This window comes from Astyanax mexicanus, chromosome 7, assembly GCF_023375975.1.
Source record: "Astyanax mexicanus isolate ESR-SI-001 chromosome 7, AstMex3_surface, whole genome shotgun sequence".
Taxonomy (NCBI): Eukaryota; Metazoa; Chordata; class Actinopteri; order Characiformes; family Acestrorhamphidae; genus Astyanax; species Astyanax mexicanus.
The window spans coordinates 4,446,034-4,464,016 of record NC_064414.1 but is presented as its reverse complement, the minus strand read 5'-3'; the positions used below and the strand labels follow the sequence as shown (position 1 = coordinate 4,464,016).

At 36.2% G+C, this 17,983-nt stretch overlaps 1 protein-coding gene across 1 annotated transcript; it reads right to left on the bottom strand.

The window, feature by feature from the left end:
• Positions 1-589: 589 nt before the first annotated feature.
• On the bottom strand, positions 590-11,151 carry emx2 (empty spiracles homeobox 2). The gene is made up of 3 exons (XM_007238578.4): positions 9,858-11,151; positions 8,162-8,346; positions 590-6,420 (listed from the first exon to the last, which is right to left on the bottom strand). Exons 1-3 carry the CDS (start codon positions 10,288-10,290, stop codon positions 6,253-6,255), a joined length of 786 nt encoding a protein of 261 aa, XP_007238640.3. The 5' UTR covers positions 10,291-11,151; the 3' UTR covers positions 590-6,252.
• Positions 11,152-17,983: the final 6,832 nt, after the last annotated feature.

The window sequence follows — 17,983 nt, the reverse complement described above, 5'->3', positions numbered from 1 at the left end:
CATTTAGATGCCAAACAGCCTTTTTCAGTTCTGAGAATATTGTGACATATTCTCTATGTAAACCGTGTCAAAGAGCTTAACATACCCATTAAAATTTAAAATGTTGAAAATGTTGAAATATTGCATTTGGAACAATCCCAACAATCCCCAACTTTAAAATAGGTTGCGTTTTAAAGAAACCCTTTTGTGAAAAAGAAGATATTTGAGTGAGAAAAAAAATATTATTTTAACATGCTAAAAACGTTTATGAAATATGTAAAAATGAATAATGCTCTAATGTACACCTTTGACTTCCCAATTATGATGATCTCCATAATGCAAAACAGGTTAAATTGCAGTTTTTAACAGATTTTATGACATCACAGAATGTCAAAAGCCATTTGTTTTGTGACATTGTGAAAACCAACACAAAATGATGTCATAACATCACTGTTAAAAAGCTGTTAGATTTTATGACATCAAAAAACAGCAACGTCTTTACAAACATAAGAGATATCTGCCACTGTTTTGTGATGTCATACAAACCATCAGATATTATCCAACTTTTAACCTAATGCAGTTTAGCCCCGCCCACTAACAACCAAAGCAGTTTCTCAGCCAAGGCCGCTTTTATTAGCATGAAGTCACTAGAGCCAGTCAGCCAGAACAGAGCTCACTTACGTGTGTCACTCTTAAAGAGACAGTAACAAAACACGCATGTATACTTGAGTTGTCCAAGAGTGTATAAGATTTTGAAAAAATGCCACATAAACGCATAAAAAATTAAACTAAATATGGAGCTTACAGTTACAGAAAATACTATATTGCTATATATTTTTTGTTTTTTATTTTAATACTTATATCAAGTCTATTTGGTCTGGGTGTACCAAAAGCATCTTAGCACAAAGAATTGAGCATCACACCGTACATCCTGTCTGCGTATCTAAGATGATTTGAACGTTTTGTTAAACTGGGCTCTGATCCGGTCATTTCTTTAAACGAAACTCACTGACTAAAAATATTTCTATTGAATTAAATTATCCAAAAACTCCACACCCTCACTTTTACTTAATTATTTTCCCAAAACAATCACAGCTGCACCATATACATAACTTTCATAATTAACGTTACATGAAGTTACATAAATCCCAATAGGCCACCACAATGCATGAATTCTCGTGAATTGTTCCACTTTAAACTCACACGCCCACGTGGGAAACTTTACATGCATGTGTACAGAAATCCTGTCCTGGAGTCATATATTTTCTCTAACAGCGCAAAGCCTGCGTCATTCCAGCAACACACTTTTCTATTCTCATTGTACTGAAATAGTGCTTTTTGTAATGAATAGTTGGCGTTAAACTTATCTGTTAAAACAAGTATATTATTAAAAGCCACAATGCCATCAAATGTTTTTTACCATCAAAAATCTATTTTTACATATTTTGTTTAATAAACTTTTTTTAATGCTCGTGTTGATGTCACCTTTATTACATCGACCCGTGGCTTGTTTAATCATGTGCAATTTAGTTATATTGTTTTATTATTTATTATTGTTATGCACGCTACAGCCAAACACTCCCTTAACACTGAAGGTATCTTTCCTTTTTGTAACTATTAGATCTATTTAAAAAAATGGCCTGCGCCGGGTCCGCAAATTATTCATTTCTTTTCAAAAGAAGTGCGTCATAAATAGAACCAACTTTTGAAGGGTCGCCACACTTAAACACTTAATAAATAAAAAATAAAAATTGATATTTTACAAAAAAAATGACAATAAAAATTAATGTTTGCACCGTCTGTACTTTTTTCGTGCACACATAAAAATATCATAAATATATCAGCATAAATAAATCAATAAATAAATGTGCACAAAAAATGGTGCATAAATTAATTGTATAAAAATAAAAGCATTAAATTAATAGCCTTCTTAAATATAATTCATAGAATGATGTTTTTAATTAAAATAATGTTTACAGCATGTATTAAACCCTGTACCTAATAGACTTATTAAACTTTTATTTGAATCTCAGTTAAACGTGAAGTCAGCCAGATCATTTAATAAATGTCATATCAAATACGGAATTAAAAGACTTTGCTTTTGATTGATCTGGTAAATATTATGTATTTCACAGACTCCACTTAAAACGCTAATAATAAATAAAAGACAAAACACTTGTAGGTTAATTTGAAATAAGCTGCGCTGAAAAGCATAACCTATGAGGTGCATTTTTATCGTTTTTTTTTTTTTTTTTTTTTTTTTTTTTTGCATATTAAAAATATTGTAGTTATTTAAAAACTCCAGAATAGAATTATGCCCAATATTTACAATGACTTCCAGTTAAGCAATGAAAATAAGCAGATGTTTCCGTTTTCAAAATACAAAAAAGGATATGTGATATAAACTGTATAAACAGTAAAACTGATTTGACTAAAGAGAAAATATACGATAATCTAGAATTAAACGTAATCTAAAACCGCGAAAAAAAAACGCAACTGCACAATGAAACAAGATATTTCGTAATAAATACAAACAGATAGCTGTGAAGTTCAAGGCCAATGTGAGCTAAAGTCGGCCAGCGTCAGCTCTAATAAGTTGAATAGAACTGCAGTGTGTAGGCCTGATATATAGGCACTCAGGTACGACGGGTTGGCTACAGGTCCTCGACTTTCCCATTTGTCAGAATAAACTACTGTCATTTCGGGCACTGGAGCTTGAACTTTCATTTCCATACTGGTGTGATGCTTTGCAGGTAGTAGTGAGGGTCAAAGCATGGCTTTATCCCGCGCACCGAGTCCTGTGAAAACTGCCATTCATATTAGTGGGATCAGCGGATGTAATTAAAGCTGGTAATTGCAGATTAGAGGTTTTGGGTCACTGGGGTTATTTGATAGGCGGGTGTTTGAAATGACGGGCAATTATTGAGCATCACTCGTAGAAAGGAGCAGGTTTTACACGTCTACTTCTTCTGCTTTTACCTCTTTCTTTCCCTATCTATATATATCGTTCGAAAAAAATCTATGTAAAATCTTAAAACAGAAATAACCACTTTTTTTAACCTTTATTTTTGAGAGCCTGTTTTAAAGCTACATTGGATTTGTTTGGGACAGTTCCTGCATGCTCCAATCGCGTTCCTACTCCATAAACGTGCCAATGCGGGTTTAAGTTGCCCTCCGGAGTTACCCCCAAGCTGGGGTTGGCTTAGCGGGTCATGGGGGTCTCAGACCCGCGTGCTTGTTCGCAAAGCAAATCAATTAATTGCCTGTAAGGTCAAACTCATAAGCAGTAGTCCTGAGTTGTTGACTAAGATAGTTGCCAAATAGCGGATCCCTATTATCTTTGCAATAAAGCGACACGGGGATTTTTTTTTTACATTATGAATATGGGAACCCTGGCACGCGAGTAGGTAAAAAAAACACCACTGTTTTCTAGGCCAATAAAACAGAAACAAATAGGTTATTAAAAGTTTCCAGTGCCTAGACTGTTTGGCCAAAATACACTTGATTAAAGCTAATTGGCCCGCCGTTAAATAATGTAAAACAGTGAACAGTGGGCGCCTGTAAATTGGCAGTGTAAAATTAATAAAGGGGCTGGCAGTAATGATTATGGAGGGAGGGGGGTTGTTGGGTAGAGGAGGGGGTCCTGTCTTGTCTTTTGACGCAGAAAGTGCGCCAAATTTGTTTGCTGCGGATCAAGGCTCACCGCCTTCACTGCACTTTTCTTTATCTTAATTCCAACTTGAAAAGATATAATTATCTAGTTTGAACAGGACGGCTATCAAATCCCTTCTTTAGGCAGGGTAGGGGAACAGCTCGAGTGGATTGTGGGCTCTGAGCCGCTCCGTGTTGCTCCAGATAGGGAGTAATGAAGTTGTGGAGTCCGGAGATACAAAGGGCATTAACCTCATTAGCATGAAACCTTTTCTTCTAACTATTGTGGGACCCTTTCAGCCTTCTAATCCCTCTATTTCAAAGCTGGGTGTGTAATAAAGCTTTTAGGGGGTTTTCAAAGCTAATGGTATTCTCTGAAGATTTTTTCTTATTGCCGTTTTGGTGCACAGACCATTTTTATAATAACGGAAAAACCTTCCATACGGCGGATGTATATCTGCCATAGACAGAGTATAAAAATTTGTGTGTTAGGTGTCTTGTGTCTAGTTTAAGACTTATCGTAATTTTCTGCCCAGTAAGAAATTGCTACGCAAATTTTACATGAGCAAGTTTTTACTTTATGCACTGCTTTATTTTTTTAACCAGCCTTATTGGTGAAATTGTGGCGTGTAGGTTAAATGCTATGCGATTTTAAAGGACACGGTCTTAAACAAAGCAAAGCACATTGCAAACCTTCCCTTATCGCCTTGTGAGGGGTAGTCAGATTGTACTAAATTATGTCCAACCAGGCCCCTTTGGATCCACGGATTAACAGATTAAAGTGGACCACTGGGCAATGCATCCCTCTTCCACCCCCCCGCCCCCATATTACTCGTATGATAATTGCCTAAACTGATTTGCACTTGCACAAAAAGCTCGGAGGACTCTTTGTAGGCCAGAACAGAGCAGACTGCTGCTTCTCTGTCAATGGAAATAAAACTGATTAATGCCGTCTATCAGGGCTGAGAGGCAAATGAGGTAGAAAAAAAACTAAACACAAAAAAACATTTAAAATATTCTAAAAAATAACAACCTTGCATATTTTTACAGCATTAAATGAGCATAAAACAGCGGGAACGGTGCGATTTTTAAATGATTGAATAGATTTTTTTAAAACAAATACTGTTTATATTTATATTATATTTATATCTTCAAAATGCATCCTTAACAGTAGAAGGAAAAATGTCTCCACATTATGTGGAATTGAAAAAAGATTGAGCACTACCATTGATTAATTTATCCTACATTTCTGAAAAGTGAAAAAGCTTAAAAAATGAACCAAGCAGTACTGATTGTTGCGTGACAATGACCATATATGACTCCAGTCTGCAAATCTGATGGAAGCGCACCTGCCAATACACTACTGAAAAGCAAGCTTTTGCTTAACCCCCCAAAAATGAGCACAATGAGGCGTAAATTTCAGTTGAACTCCCGCTTACAAATCCTGAGTCGATTTTTATTCTCAGCAACATGATAAAACTTTATTGACAAAATATTGACAATTATATACTTCTTGGAAGTATATGTTTTTTGTGTTAAAATTGTAGCAAACTTAACACAAAACACAAAAAATTATTTACATTCTGGTAAAAGAGAATTTAACAGAAGCATTAGCTTTTTAGGATCTCTGTACATGGAATATACGCTCAGTGCTTGAAGTTTTTTTCTGTGCTGCCAATTCTTGCGTATTTAGTCCTTCGTGGCAACTCTTTAAATGAGGGGTGAGAACAGGGAGTAATGGTAAAGCTTCCAGGAATTTTTCAAGGAATGTTACTGATATTTTCTTATCGTACGTTTTTATGGCAAACTTTTAGAAAGTTTGAAAATGTTTGTTTTTTATCGTTTTTTCGCTTCTTAAAAAACACTATAACGCAGCACTGCTACTTCATCTTGTTTTGTTTTTTCTTTTCATTTTCTTCACAACCACTTGAACACGATAATTATAAATTCAAAGACTCCACACTGTCGTAGGAAAAACGGAAGAAGCACACAACAATTTCTCAGGTCAAAAAATAGAATTGAAACAAATTCGTAGTCTACGGGAAGTCAAATTAAATCACCTATACCAAAAATAATATTAATAATAATAATATTAATAATAATAATAATCCATTGCTCTACCATGCAATTCAAGTTTTTTTTTTTTTTTTACAAAAACAGTCGTGTGTTTTGGTATCTTGGAGAGGAGCGTTTCACGTTTTGCCCAAAATAAAATAATAAAATTATCAGAAGTGCAAAATGTCTTATGCATTGGAGTTATGTTGTTTTCTCTAGGGTGGGTGGGGGGTAGTAGTAGTGGTGGGGGGTGAACAGAACATGTTGTAATACCTGTCAATCATCTCGTTTTGGCAACGTGGACAAAGTATTGACAGTCCGCTCGTATAGTGACAGCAGTGCCACCAACAGGAATATCTCACCCTCAAGCTGCCGAAGAGTGGAATTGTGACCATTGGCTTTACCCTCACTCTCTTTTCTCTCTCTCTCTCTCGCTCAGTCTTTTAGTCTCTTTCCCAGCACACAGCATCCCCTCATCCGTGTCGTCCTTCAAGCCGACGCAAGTTCCTGTCCTGGGTTGCAGACAGTCTGTTTTATGTTTAAAAAAACGTCTTTTATTTTAAAATTTTAATCGTCCGATGTGACATCTATTTCCTCAGGGCTTCCTTGTTTGGTGGCCATTCTCCATCGATTTACATGATGGGTGCCCTTCTTCTTTTGCTGGGAGTCTGAACCCTCCTCCTCCAGCTTTTGGCGCTTGAACTTCGTTCTTCTGTTTTGAAACCAAACTTTTACCTGCGGGGGGAAATTAGAAACGAATTAAAAAGACAATAAGAAATAAAAAGAAATAAGGAAAATTTACTGCGAGGTTTCCGTTTTCCCTTTAAATGAAACTCCAAAACAAAGAAAAAAAGAGTGCTGGCCTCTGAGCTGGTATCAGTGACGGAGAGCTGAATAGCCTTATACAAAAAAAGAAAAAAGAAAAAGAGAGAAAGAAAGAGAGAGAGGGCATCTCACATGCAATCTATCCGAGAAAGAAAATAGTCCCCTTTCCATTCAGCTAGGCTATTCCATTCTTTATAAAACGCAACTTTAAAATAAATAAAGCAGTTGTGAATATATAGGTTTTGAGCGTATATACACTGTCGAATTGGCAGAAAAAACTCTTATATTATATTATAGTTTCATTTTCAGTTCACATGAATTCAGCAAGCAGTTTAGCTGCTTTTACGTGTAGTGATCCGCCGCCTTGACAAGAACAACTCTAAATAAATACGGCATTAAAACAGGCAACACTAACGAGTAGAGCAGACGAAAATATTCCATGGTTGTACAATAACGGCTCATATACGTGTTTGTGCGGTCATTTTTATGGTCTATTTGAGGTTGTTCGATCAAAACCACCTTTTTGTATTTTTATTTTAGCATTTTGTGAGCTAAACACTAACGATATGTTGATTGATATATATTTTTTTAAAACACAGCTGTTACACCATAATTAAGAGTCTCACATATATAGGCAAAATATCTCCCTTGAGCCTATGCCATCTTATTTACTGGTTCCAATCCACATCTATTAGTTTCACACACACTTCTACCACTACGCAAAATACTTTGAGCTCTCAGACTCATCCTACAGCAGCTCAATTCGTTATCTTTTATCATTCACATTAGACAAGTTGTCCGAGTAAGGAATGAAAAGGGAGGGGTGGGCATTTAATGTGCTTTCAGGGGGCTAATTGAAGCATTGAAGTGGGCTCCCAGTTCGTCTCCTCTCTCTCTCTCTGAAAAGCGTCCGTTTCTAAAAGGGCCCACCGAGAGCCCTGCTCACAAATACGATCTTAAACGTGGCGTGGGGAAATTCACCAATCCGCCCTTTTTCTTTTAAGCATCCCTTTAAAGCCTTTAACTGCTTAATTGCCAGACATTTTCCTATAACGGGAGCACGCACGAGTGCGAAATCCTGAACGGAGTTCGGGTATCTGATTCCCTTTAAATTCTAAATCTTTTTTTTTTTTACATGTATACCGTCCCTGTACCTCACACCTCAAGACACTAAAAAATAGTCAGTTGGGGGCTATGCAGTTTTAAGCATGAAATAAGCAAATAATTAGCGTGCAGTTTGGAGTGCGTGCGCGTGACATGTTGGTAATGCAACATCGCATGCTTATAGGTACAAAACAAATATAATGTGAAATTTAAATTTGTAAATTGTAACAAAAGCAAACACAGCAGCAACAAAAACACCTAAAACTATACACGCAAATTTACATAAAAAAGCGTTTTAAACAGAAGTAATAATCGCCAAAACAGCTCTTTACTTTAACGCTTATACACATGACTGCGTGCGTACATATATTCAGTTCTAATTATTATTGCAGTAATTACCTTAATTTATATAACAATAAAATTTAGCAAAGCAATGTAAAATAATTTTCAAATGATTCAGTGAATTCAAATTAAAAACCCATGCATGCTGGTGCACCCACCATGACACACGTCAGAAGCACATTTGCAGGGGCAGAATTGTTCGTACCTGAGTTTCTGTGAGGCTGAGGCTGTGGGCTAGCTGCTTGCGCTCCGCTCCCACTACGTAGTGGTTCTTCTCGAAAGCGTGCTCGAGCCGCAGTAACTGGGAAGGTGAAAACGCAGTGCGGATCCTCTTGGGCTTTCTGGCCAGTGCATTGTGCAAAAGGAAGCTTTCCGGACTCGTTTCGTTCCCTGCACATCACAACGAACAAGCCACCATCAGTTCTCCACTTTCAGACTGACACAGTCAATTCAAGTTCAATTCAGTGCAGGCTTTATCTTTACTGGATGGGCTGGGCTTGAATCATTTAACTACAGCCTGCATAGTTAAACAGTATTACAGTATTACTCTTACTTTTAAAGATAACAATTATATTAAAATTAACAAAAGAAATAATAAATCATAATAACACACTTTCAAATGGTCTGAAAAAGTACAACATCCAAAAAAGCAGAATAACTGTTTTACATAACTCGATTGATAATAACCGACGCTATTAAATTAAAATGAGCGGCGCTGTAAAATAAAAAATAATTGTAATAGCGTGTATTATATACAACGTAATGAGGTAACGCATATGTTGTTGGTGATACCAGCTACTACTACTACCACTATTATACAGAGCTTCAGAATGAATTACAGCATTGCAATATATTGCTGTGAACTGTACGTGAAAGAAAACACCTCATAAAAACTAACCTTTTGAAAAAAATGCAAGACAATGCAACAAAATCGAACAAAATAAGCGTGGGTTTATTAATATAATAATGAATCTACCTAATCTACCTGCTAATGTTATTACCATTATTATTTGCAACAACCCTACAATATTATTTTAGCAAAATTAAACTAATACCTAATAACAAAACCTATTACACATATAACAAGGCAAACACCGAATTTATTAATAACTATAATTAGCCTTTAGTTGTTCGGTAAAATTCCATTCTGCAGAATCCCTAGCATTAAAGATACGGTTGTATTTGAAGGGGCAGAGTGTGGCCTACTGTAGCAATAATGCAGCCTCTGTCAGCAAAAATGTTAAATCTTCATTTCAGATGTGAAAATACTTTACTTTAGAATAATTCTGTTTAAGATTATTTCAGAGAAATATTCGTCATGTTTATTTAGCTTTTTTGTACAGTTCCGGTCATTTATTTCCCATAAAGATAGTTATTTAAAACTGTACACATGCCTGTCTATACATTAGACTAAATAAGCCTCATTAAAATAAGCTAACATTAATAGAAGCTAACATTGTATAACTGATCTAAATTGAATAGACATAAATTGCAAACAATGACGTTTTGCAACATTTTGTTTATTAGAAAAAATGTGTGGTTAGTGTGGTTAGTGTTTGAACAAAATAAGAATACTTTTTTGCTTAATTAATTTCAGCTTGTTTGGGTGTTTAGACGAAGTGAAGAAAAAACATTAAATTGGTTAAATTAAGTATATTTAAAATGGTTTAATCAAAACGTTAAAACAATTTTCGTTTTCGGAATATTGAGTCAATTTAACCATTTTAAATAGTCAAATTTGAGTTCCAGTTTTGACCTACTCCGCACGTTTAAGCTAATTGAGACTACTCGTTCTATACAAGGAAAAATAAAATACGAAAGTAAAGATAGAAAAATAAAAAACAAAATATTTTGTTTGTTTATTTAAAATATATATATATATATTTAAAAAAAAAACCAACCTTGAAATCTGTGTCCCAGATATCTGTAACGGTGTATCAGCCAAGGATAAAACGTAGAAGGGTCCCTTTGCTGTCCGGCGAAAAGTGGATGCGGCCCGTGCGCCGCGGACGTCGACGAGGACGAGAGCGGGTGGGCGGCGAGGGCGTGTGCGTGTGGCGCCACCGGGTGCACCGGTGGCACGGCGGATCCCGGAGCGTGCGAAACGGCCTCTGCGAACACCAGCTCCGGGCTGGAGTAGACGGCCCTCGCTCCTGGGTGGAAGCCGTTGAGGAAGGGACTGACGGGGCTCGGGTTGGCGTAGCTGAGCGCCGCAGGGCGCACGGGTTCTTCGGCTCGAGACGCCGCCGCAACCGACACTGCCGTCGGTAGAGGATTATCCTTGGCCACCAGCGACTCTATCGTAAAACAGCGCTTGGGCGCGGGCTGAAACATTGTCTTTAAAAAGCGAGGGAGAGAGAGCAGGGGGAGAAGGGAAGTGCGAGAAGTCGAAATCCAAACAAAGTTTTACTCCACACGCGGGACCAGAGCGGAGGAACCCGAGAGGAACCAGAAGAAGCAACTGAAGAAGTGCTAAAAGAAGAATAAGAAGGGATTCTTCACAAATGTTGATGTTGCCCCACATGCATCGTCGAGTCCTCCACCGCATCCATGGACGTGACGGGGTTTGTTTTGTTGCGTGTCTCTTTTTTTTCCTCGCTTCTTCTTATTTCTCCACCGGTTTGTTGCAGGATGTGAGGTTAGTTCAGGAGAGTCTAATTAGTCCCGTGAAGGAGCTTTGCCGTGGAGCCCGTGTGCTGGTGATTGGTCGCAGCTCGGAAGCGAAGGGGAGGCTTTAATGTGCGTCAGCGGCGCGCGCGGAGAGGCGGACTCACAGACTCGAGCCCCCCGAAACTGGAGAGAGAGATTTACATACAGCTCGTCCCACGAAGGCAGCAGATCGACTGAGGCATTGGGTGGTTTGCCTGCGACTGGAGCACTGTTCTATTTATCAAATTTGTTTTTTCGGATTTTTGTTTTTGCGGCATCCGTAAAACAAGAGCTTAAAAAGTTGCTTTTAAGTTCAAGTTCTGGACAAAATTTAACGTTTAGACCAAATATAAACGTCTAAACAAAAGTCAGACAAGTTGTTGTGGAGTCTCTCAACCTCTCTCTCTCTATGGCCTCTTGTCATATGAAGTCCAGTGGTGAGGGGGACAGTCTCTCTCTCTCTCTCTCTCTTTCTCTCTCTCTTTCTAACTCTCTCTCTAGCCCGCTCGCGTGCACACACACTCTGCCTCGTGTGTCTATTGGCCAGCAGTGAGGGATGAGCCTTATTAGACACACACAATATTTCCAGCTCTGTTTGTTGGGGGACGTCATGAGGAGAGGCCATTACGCACCGAGCGCGCATTCAATTAGCATCCATCCTGGTTCGGGAGCGCGCGGCAGAAGACAGACAGACATATTGTGATGTGCTGAAGTGATCACACATAAAATAATAATGCACGCTCTTCTCTTTTACACACTATTAAACGCTTAGAATAAACCAGGCAATGAGGCGAATGTGTCTTTGGGTAAAAAGAAAATAGCGTATCATTTTAATAAAAGGCCTACTTTTAGTTAAGGTATTATTATTATTATTATTATTATTATATTGTATTTAGCCTTCGCTAGCCTTGAGTTAGCCTTAATACACAGCACAGCTGCAGACACTAATCCGTAAGTGTGTGTATAAGTGTCTGTGTCGTTTCCAGGAGTGTATTTTTATGTTCAAATATATCAAGCGTATTAAACGATACTCTATTCGTCGCTGTTTTAGTTTTTATAAACGGTTATAAGAGAACGGAGGAACAGAAGCGCACTTACGGGCCTCATTACAGACAGTGTTACACTGCTGAATTTCTTGTTCTCCGTTTTTGTATTGTTAGTATTACTACTAACAGTAAAAGTTTAACTGTACATAAGGAAAAAATGCAGAGTTAAATCGATTTTATGAGTGTAAACTGTTTATTCTCTTAGTGTTATTTAACAACTAACAGTGCTATTTAACACGGGTAATTTGCTTTGTAGTAGTGGTAGTGTGTTTACCACAATCGCTTTGTAATAATTAATCAGCATCATATGTATTTTCTTTTATTTATATAATAATGACTTTGGTAATAGTCATTAGCATTTTTTTCATAATCGTTGTCCTTATGTTATAATAAATGCATTGCAAAACGTTTAATATCATTATTGGTGTAATTTTATTAGCAATAGTAGTATTATTAATTCCAAGTATTATTTTCGGCTTTATTATCATGACTGCTTTGTTGTAGATAACCAGTTACTAAAAAGTAACACAAGGCTCATATTATTATTATTATTATTATTATTATTATTATTATTATTATTATTATTATTATTATTATTATTATTATTATTGAAGATTATCATCGTCAACATGGCTTTGCCATAGTTAAAACGTAAATATAGGTTGTTATAGTTCTCACAGTCTAAAATATAAAATAGGTTAATAAGTAAGTTATAAGTAGGAATAAATATACGTTATTATCATTTTTATTTACTGGTTATTTAATTATGCTGTATTCGTCAATATTAACGTTTTTTCTAGGCGCGATATTTTTTATGAATAAAATTCATAAAGATCATTATTTTTATCTTTATGAACACATTTATTATCAATAGTGATTATATGTGTTTGGTAAAGATTATTACGTGAATCAGTAATAACATGACGTTGTTTTTATTCTAGTTATATATGTGGGTCACCTCTTTATTCACTGTTATTGTGCAGTCTAATATTCTTGTACTAAAATTATTTTTAAAAACACATTTAAAAAATTAAAAATGTGTTCGTTTGTGTGTGTGTGTGTGTGTGTGTGTGTGGAAGGGATAGAGAGAGAGTGCCAAGGTGGCCTGTGCCCTTTCAGGCAAATGGAGCTAACACATAAGGATACAGCGCCGCCTGCTGGTTTGTTGATAAACTGCACGTGTAGTAATAATTAAATTCAGAAAATTAAACACTGTATTCCCGTATTTCTCAGGTAAAGCTCGAGCACAGCTCCGCTCCGTGTTTCTGCTCAGCGGGCAGTGTGTTGATGTGGATGTTCAGACCCTGTAGACTCCAGCCCTCACTGCGCACTTCTGCGCCTTTACTGCGCCCTCTGGCGAAAACCAGTGAACTACCCTCTACAGCGCACAGGAACAGGACGGGATATATGGAGGTAGTTACGTTACGAAACTTGTTTTACAAATTTTCCAATTAAAACACAAATACAAAATTTAGTTCACAAATTCTCACATTGAAAAAAAAGTACAGATTTTATTCTACAAATTCCTAAGATTAGATTCTACAAGTATGATTAGAAACTACTGCGTCTTATCGATACAACAGGCGAAAAAAACGAGCGAGAGTTCGGAGAATTACCGATAGTTAGTTTTCTTCGGGTTCAAACCTAAATTAATTCAACATGGATTGATATTTAATTATTTTACACCAAAACGGTTTAAACTAATCTCAACCTTCATTCAGACTTAGCCAGTATATTTACCCAATGCCAGTTTAAGTATTGTAATGTTAACTGATTTTTAAGGTTGGAAGAATTCCGAAATTTCCGCCAAAGGAAATCATAAGTCATAAAAGATAAACGTGTAATGCAAAACGAAAAAAAAATCATTTTTAATAATAACAACACTTGACTGAATATTTGTCGATATATCCTACTACGACGTCACGTTTTTGTTACGGCCTCTGTTACGCAAAAGCTTCAGATCATCTGCTTCGACTTTTGAAAACTTTACAGAAAAAGGAGTTTCAACTTAAGTGGAAAATTGGAAAATTCTGCGGCATTTCTATTGGTCCATTCATCATGGCATTCAGACACATTTAAATAATTCAGACAAATAATGTAAAGATTTTTTTCTGGACCGAACAATTAATTCATTCGTTAAAAAAAACACTGACCAAGTTTTCTACGCTCTGTAATGCTTTTCTACAGAAACTCATGAACATGGCTTTGAACGAGTGTGTGTGTGTGTGTGTGTGTTCGTAAGAGAGAGACTTCAAATGCTCGTCATGTACTATAGCTCTCTAGGCCTGGAAGATTAAAAGTCCCTTTCCTTGATCAAAGCAGAATATTCCGCTATTTGGCAAATTGCAAATCGTAAACGGTCCGTCCACAATGAATTAGCCCAAGTTTGCCTTTTCCACGTCAGCCAATGTCCAAACCAGGGCTGACCAGTGACTAATCTGCGCGATCCGACATGGTTATGCTTTCGATACGAAAACTACGATTAATTTAAAGTGATTTGTAGGTGCATTTGCTCACTTATATGTTCTCAAGTAACTATTGCAATGGATTCATGAATTTTCAGCACTTCCAGACAGCAGTGCTTCTACTTCTGCTTAAGAGGAAAGAAGAAAGCAATGTAGTTTTGTTTATTTTAGTTATTCATTTTTGATTGTTTTAACTCCACTTTTCTATAATTTGAGTTCAATTTTACTTTTTAAAACAAACATGTATATCAAACCAAATTAAATCAGACTTGTTATATCATAAGTGAAAAACTTGGATGTAAGTTCCCCCAGTATGCAGTAAACAATATTTACAACATTAAAATTAAATGTTAAATGTTGTTTTATTCTGTAAACTATAGACAACATTTCTCCCAAATTCCAGATTAAAATATTAGAGCATTTATTTGCAGAAAATGAGAAATGGCTGAAATAATAAAAAAGATGCCGAGCTTTTAGATTTCAAATAATGTTCAGAAATCAATATTTTGTGGAATAACCTTGGTTTTTAATTACAGTTTTCATGCATCTTGGCATCATGTTCTCCTCCACCAGTCTTACACACTGCTTTTGGATAACTTTATGCCACAAAAATTCAAGCAGTTCATCTTGGTTTGATGGTTTGTGATCATCCATCTTCCTCTTGATTATTTTCCAGAGGTTTTCAATTTGGTAAAATTAAAGAAACTCATTATTTTTAAGTGGTCTTATTTTTTTCCAGAGCTGTACATATGGTATTGCAGTGTAGATGTATTTACATGTGAGAAAATCTAGAGTATGTGTGGGAGTGTGGAGATAGTCCAGAAGGTGACGGTGAGAGTGACGATGTGTAAAGTGAATACTGAATTATAGATTGAGTTGTGTGGGAAGTACAGGGTGTAGAATGCTATATGTGGGATAAGTATGGGAAAGTCCGGTGCAGTGTGAAGTAAAGTGCAGGGTGCAGTGAGTGCTTTGAGATGGCAGTACAGTACTATAGAGTAACAGTAGTATTTAGTATTTAGGTAGTATGTGTGTTTATACTGTGTGTTTCCTGATGATTATTTGAAAAAAAAAAAAAAAATGAGCCTGATGATCAGCGGAAACATAAATATACTGTTGCAAGATTTGGTACTTGGATTTCTGCATAAATTGGCCATTAAATGTGTTTTCCGATCCTCATCTAAGTCACAATAATAGACAAACACAGTCTACTTAAACCACACAACATATGCCAGGCAAACCATGCAAATATATCATTTTTATGTGGTATTAGTTTAAGCAAACTATGTTTGTCTATTGTTGTGATTTAGATGAAGATCAGAACGCATTTAATGACCAATTTATGCAGAAATCCAAGTAATCCCAAAGTGTTCACACATTTTTACTTGCAACAAAACTTTTTTTAAAGCACTCCATTGAACATGATGGCTATAATAGATTTATGGTGGCTTTAATAGCTTTATTTACAGCAGTTTCCTTCCCCAACTACTCAGGAAATATTTTTTTCTTCTGCTCCGCAAACTCCACTACAGGCATTCAGTTCAGAAATGGTCAACATGAGAAAGCTCACTTTGAGGGCGGGTTTTTAAACAGCCAAACAGCGGAGTGTCTCAGAGTAACAGCTTATGAACAGTTAGTTTGAGTGAGTTTACACAGGGCGAGGAGGAAGACCTTTCAGAGCACGGTCCAGTGCCGTCCAGTCGGGGAGTTCATCACCTCCGCTGTGGGAACTGACCGCTCCTGTTAGGGGATTATTGTCTCTAACTGCGGATTTTCCACTAAAACACAGCAAACAAAAAACCCTATGTTGTCCTTTAAGCACTGAAATGTTTCTTTCTGTTTTATCCTTTTGTGGGAGAGCGATACTCTCCGTGCAGAAGTCCCTCACCCCACAGAGAGCCGGAGAAAGCCCTGCTGAGGAGAACCAGGCAGGGATTAAAGCACTAAAGCAAAAAGCAGGGCAGTGTGTGTGTGGTCCTGTGTCATGCTACCAAACATACAGCTAGCTATACATCACCAATGGGTCTAAAGTCTATTATGAAGTCTATCATGAGTTGAGGTACAAAAACATCATCCATGAAAGCCTGAGTGTTTTTGGACTAAAGCTGAAATATATATATATATATATATATATATATATATATATATATATATATATATATATATATATATATATATATATATATATATATATATATATTTTTTTTTTTTTTTTTTTTTTTTTTTTTTTTTTCAGGGCCATCCATGCATTTTTCAACAAGTCAACAATGGTATGGGGCAAATAGGACCACAAGGTGTCTTAGTGGTTCGTACGTTTGCCTCCCAGCACTGGGGTCTTGGGTTCAAGTCCCTATCTGGGTGGAGTTTTCATGTTCTCCCCGCGTCTGTGTGAGTTTCCTTCAGGGACACTTGTTTCCTCCAACAGTCCAAAAACATAGAGATCAGGTTAAATTGGATATTCTAAAATTACACAGAATAATTAAATACTTTAAATTGATCTGGTAATTTGGATAATATAACTAGATACTCTAAATTGCCTAAAAAATGAATACTGGTGCAGTTCTGACCTTTCTTTAACAGAGAATGTGTAAAGAGTTTTCTAATGAAAAATGCAATGACGACCCGTATCGTCGCAAAAACAAATTAAAAAGAAGTTGAGCAAATAAAACCTGAAATTTCCCGGGTTCATGCTGTTTACAAAGTTCATTTTTTATTGCTTTTTGTTTTATTTTTTTGTTGTTTAGTTCTTCCATACTTTACCAACATTTTCTGATTTGAGTTTTATATCTATAAAATATTTAGTTGTTTCTCTAAGGATTAATAAGAACAACATTAATTGTCTGTTTGTGAGAATAATTCAGAGTGGCAACAGACTTGTAAAAGGTCTAAAATTAGCATTGTGCCACAACAGTTTAACCCTTTTAGGCCTGAATTATCCAATTATCTCCAATAATGGAAAAACATGTAAGAATGCTGTTTTCCTTCTATAATGCACAAAAAGGAAGACCTTATTTCATAAATCATCTCTTAACAGTAAAAAAAATATTAAAATGTGTTCTAAAATCATATTAAATTAGTCATTTTTAATAATTATCTCTTACTTTGCCTCCATACTACTGTTTTCCTGGTGTTCTTGCAGTGGGCGGGGATGCAGGGTCTGAAAAGGTTAATGCCGTATTTTGTGTTTTATTTTAAGTTTTCTTTATTTAAAATTAACCCTGTGGAGACTCCTGGTGGTGGGTGCGCTCATCTGCAGCTCCTAAATCCTATGGGTTAAATTAAGTTCGGCTAGCATTTCTGAGGCATTAATAAGAACATAATGCAAGTTGGACACACGCCTTTATGTTCAATGTTTTTTTTTTTAAATGTTCTATATTCTCCAGTGTAACCACATTTTGCTTTGATTATAGATTTACACACAGCTTCAGAGGTCTCAAGTAACTACAGTAATACATCATTGCTGTCCCTTACACTGAGTAAATATTTTCTGATGAATGGACCAAATGAAAATCTCCACTGTGACTTAAAATGAACTATTTTTACACTGACATTCATTGAATGTTAAGAATGTAAAGTTGCTATTTTGGAGATAATTGTTTTTCACTGGACAGCAACAAAATACTTTACTTAAGTAGAAATGTTGGTTATCTATATTTTAGTACAGTACTGCTTTTTCACATGACTTTTTACTTTTACTTGCAACATTTTCACACAATTATCTGAACTTTCTACTCCTTACATTTTAATAAAAATAGCCTCATTACTCCTATTTTTAGCTCGTTTTTATTTCGGCTTCTCATCGATCAATAAAACCCCTATACAGATAAATCTCACCATACAGAGCTTTTTTTTTCTTTATGGCTTTAT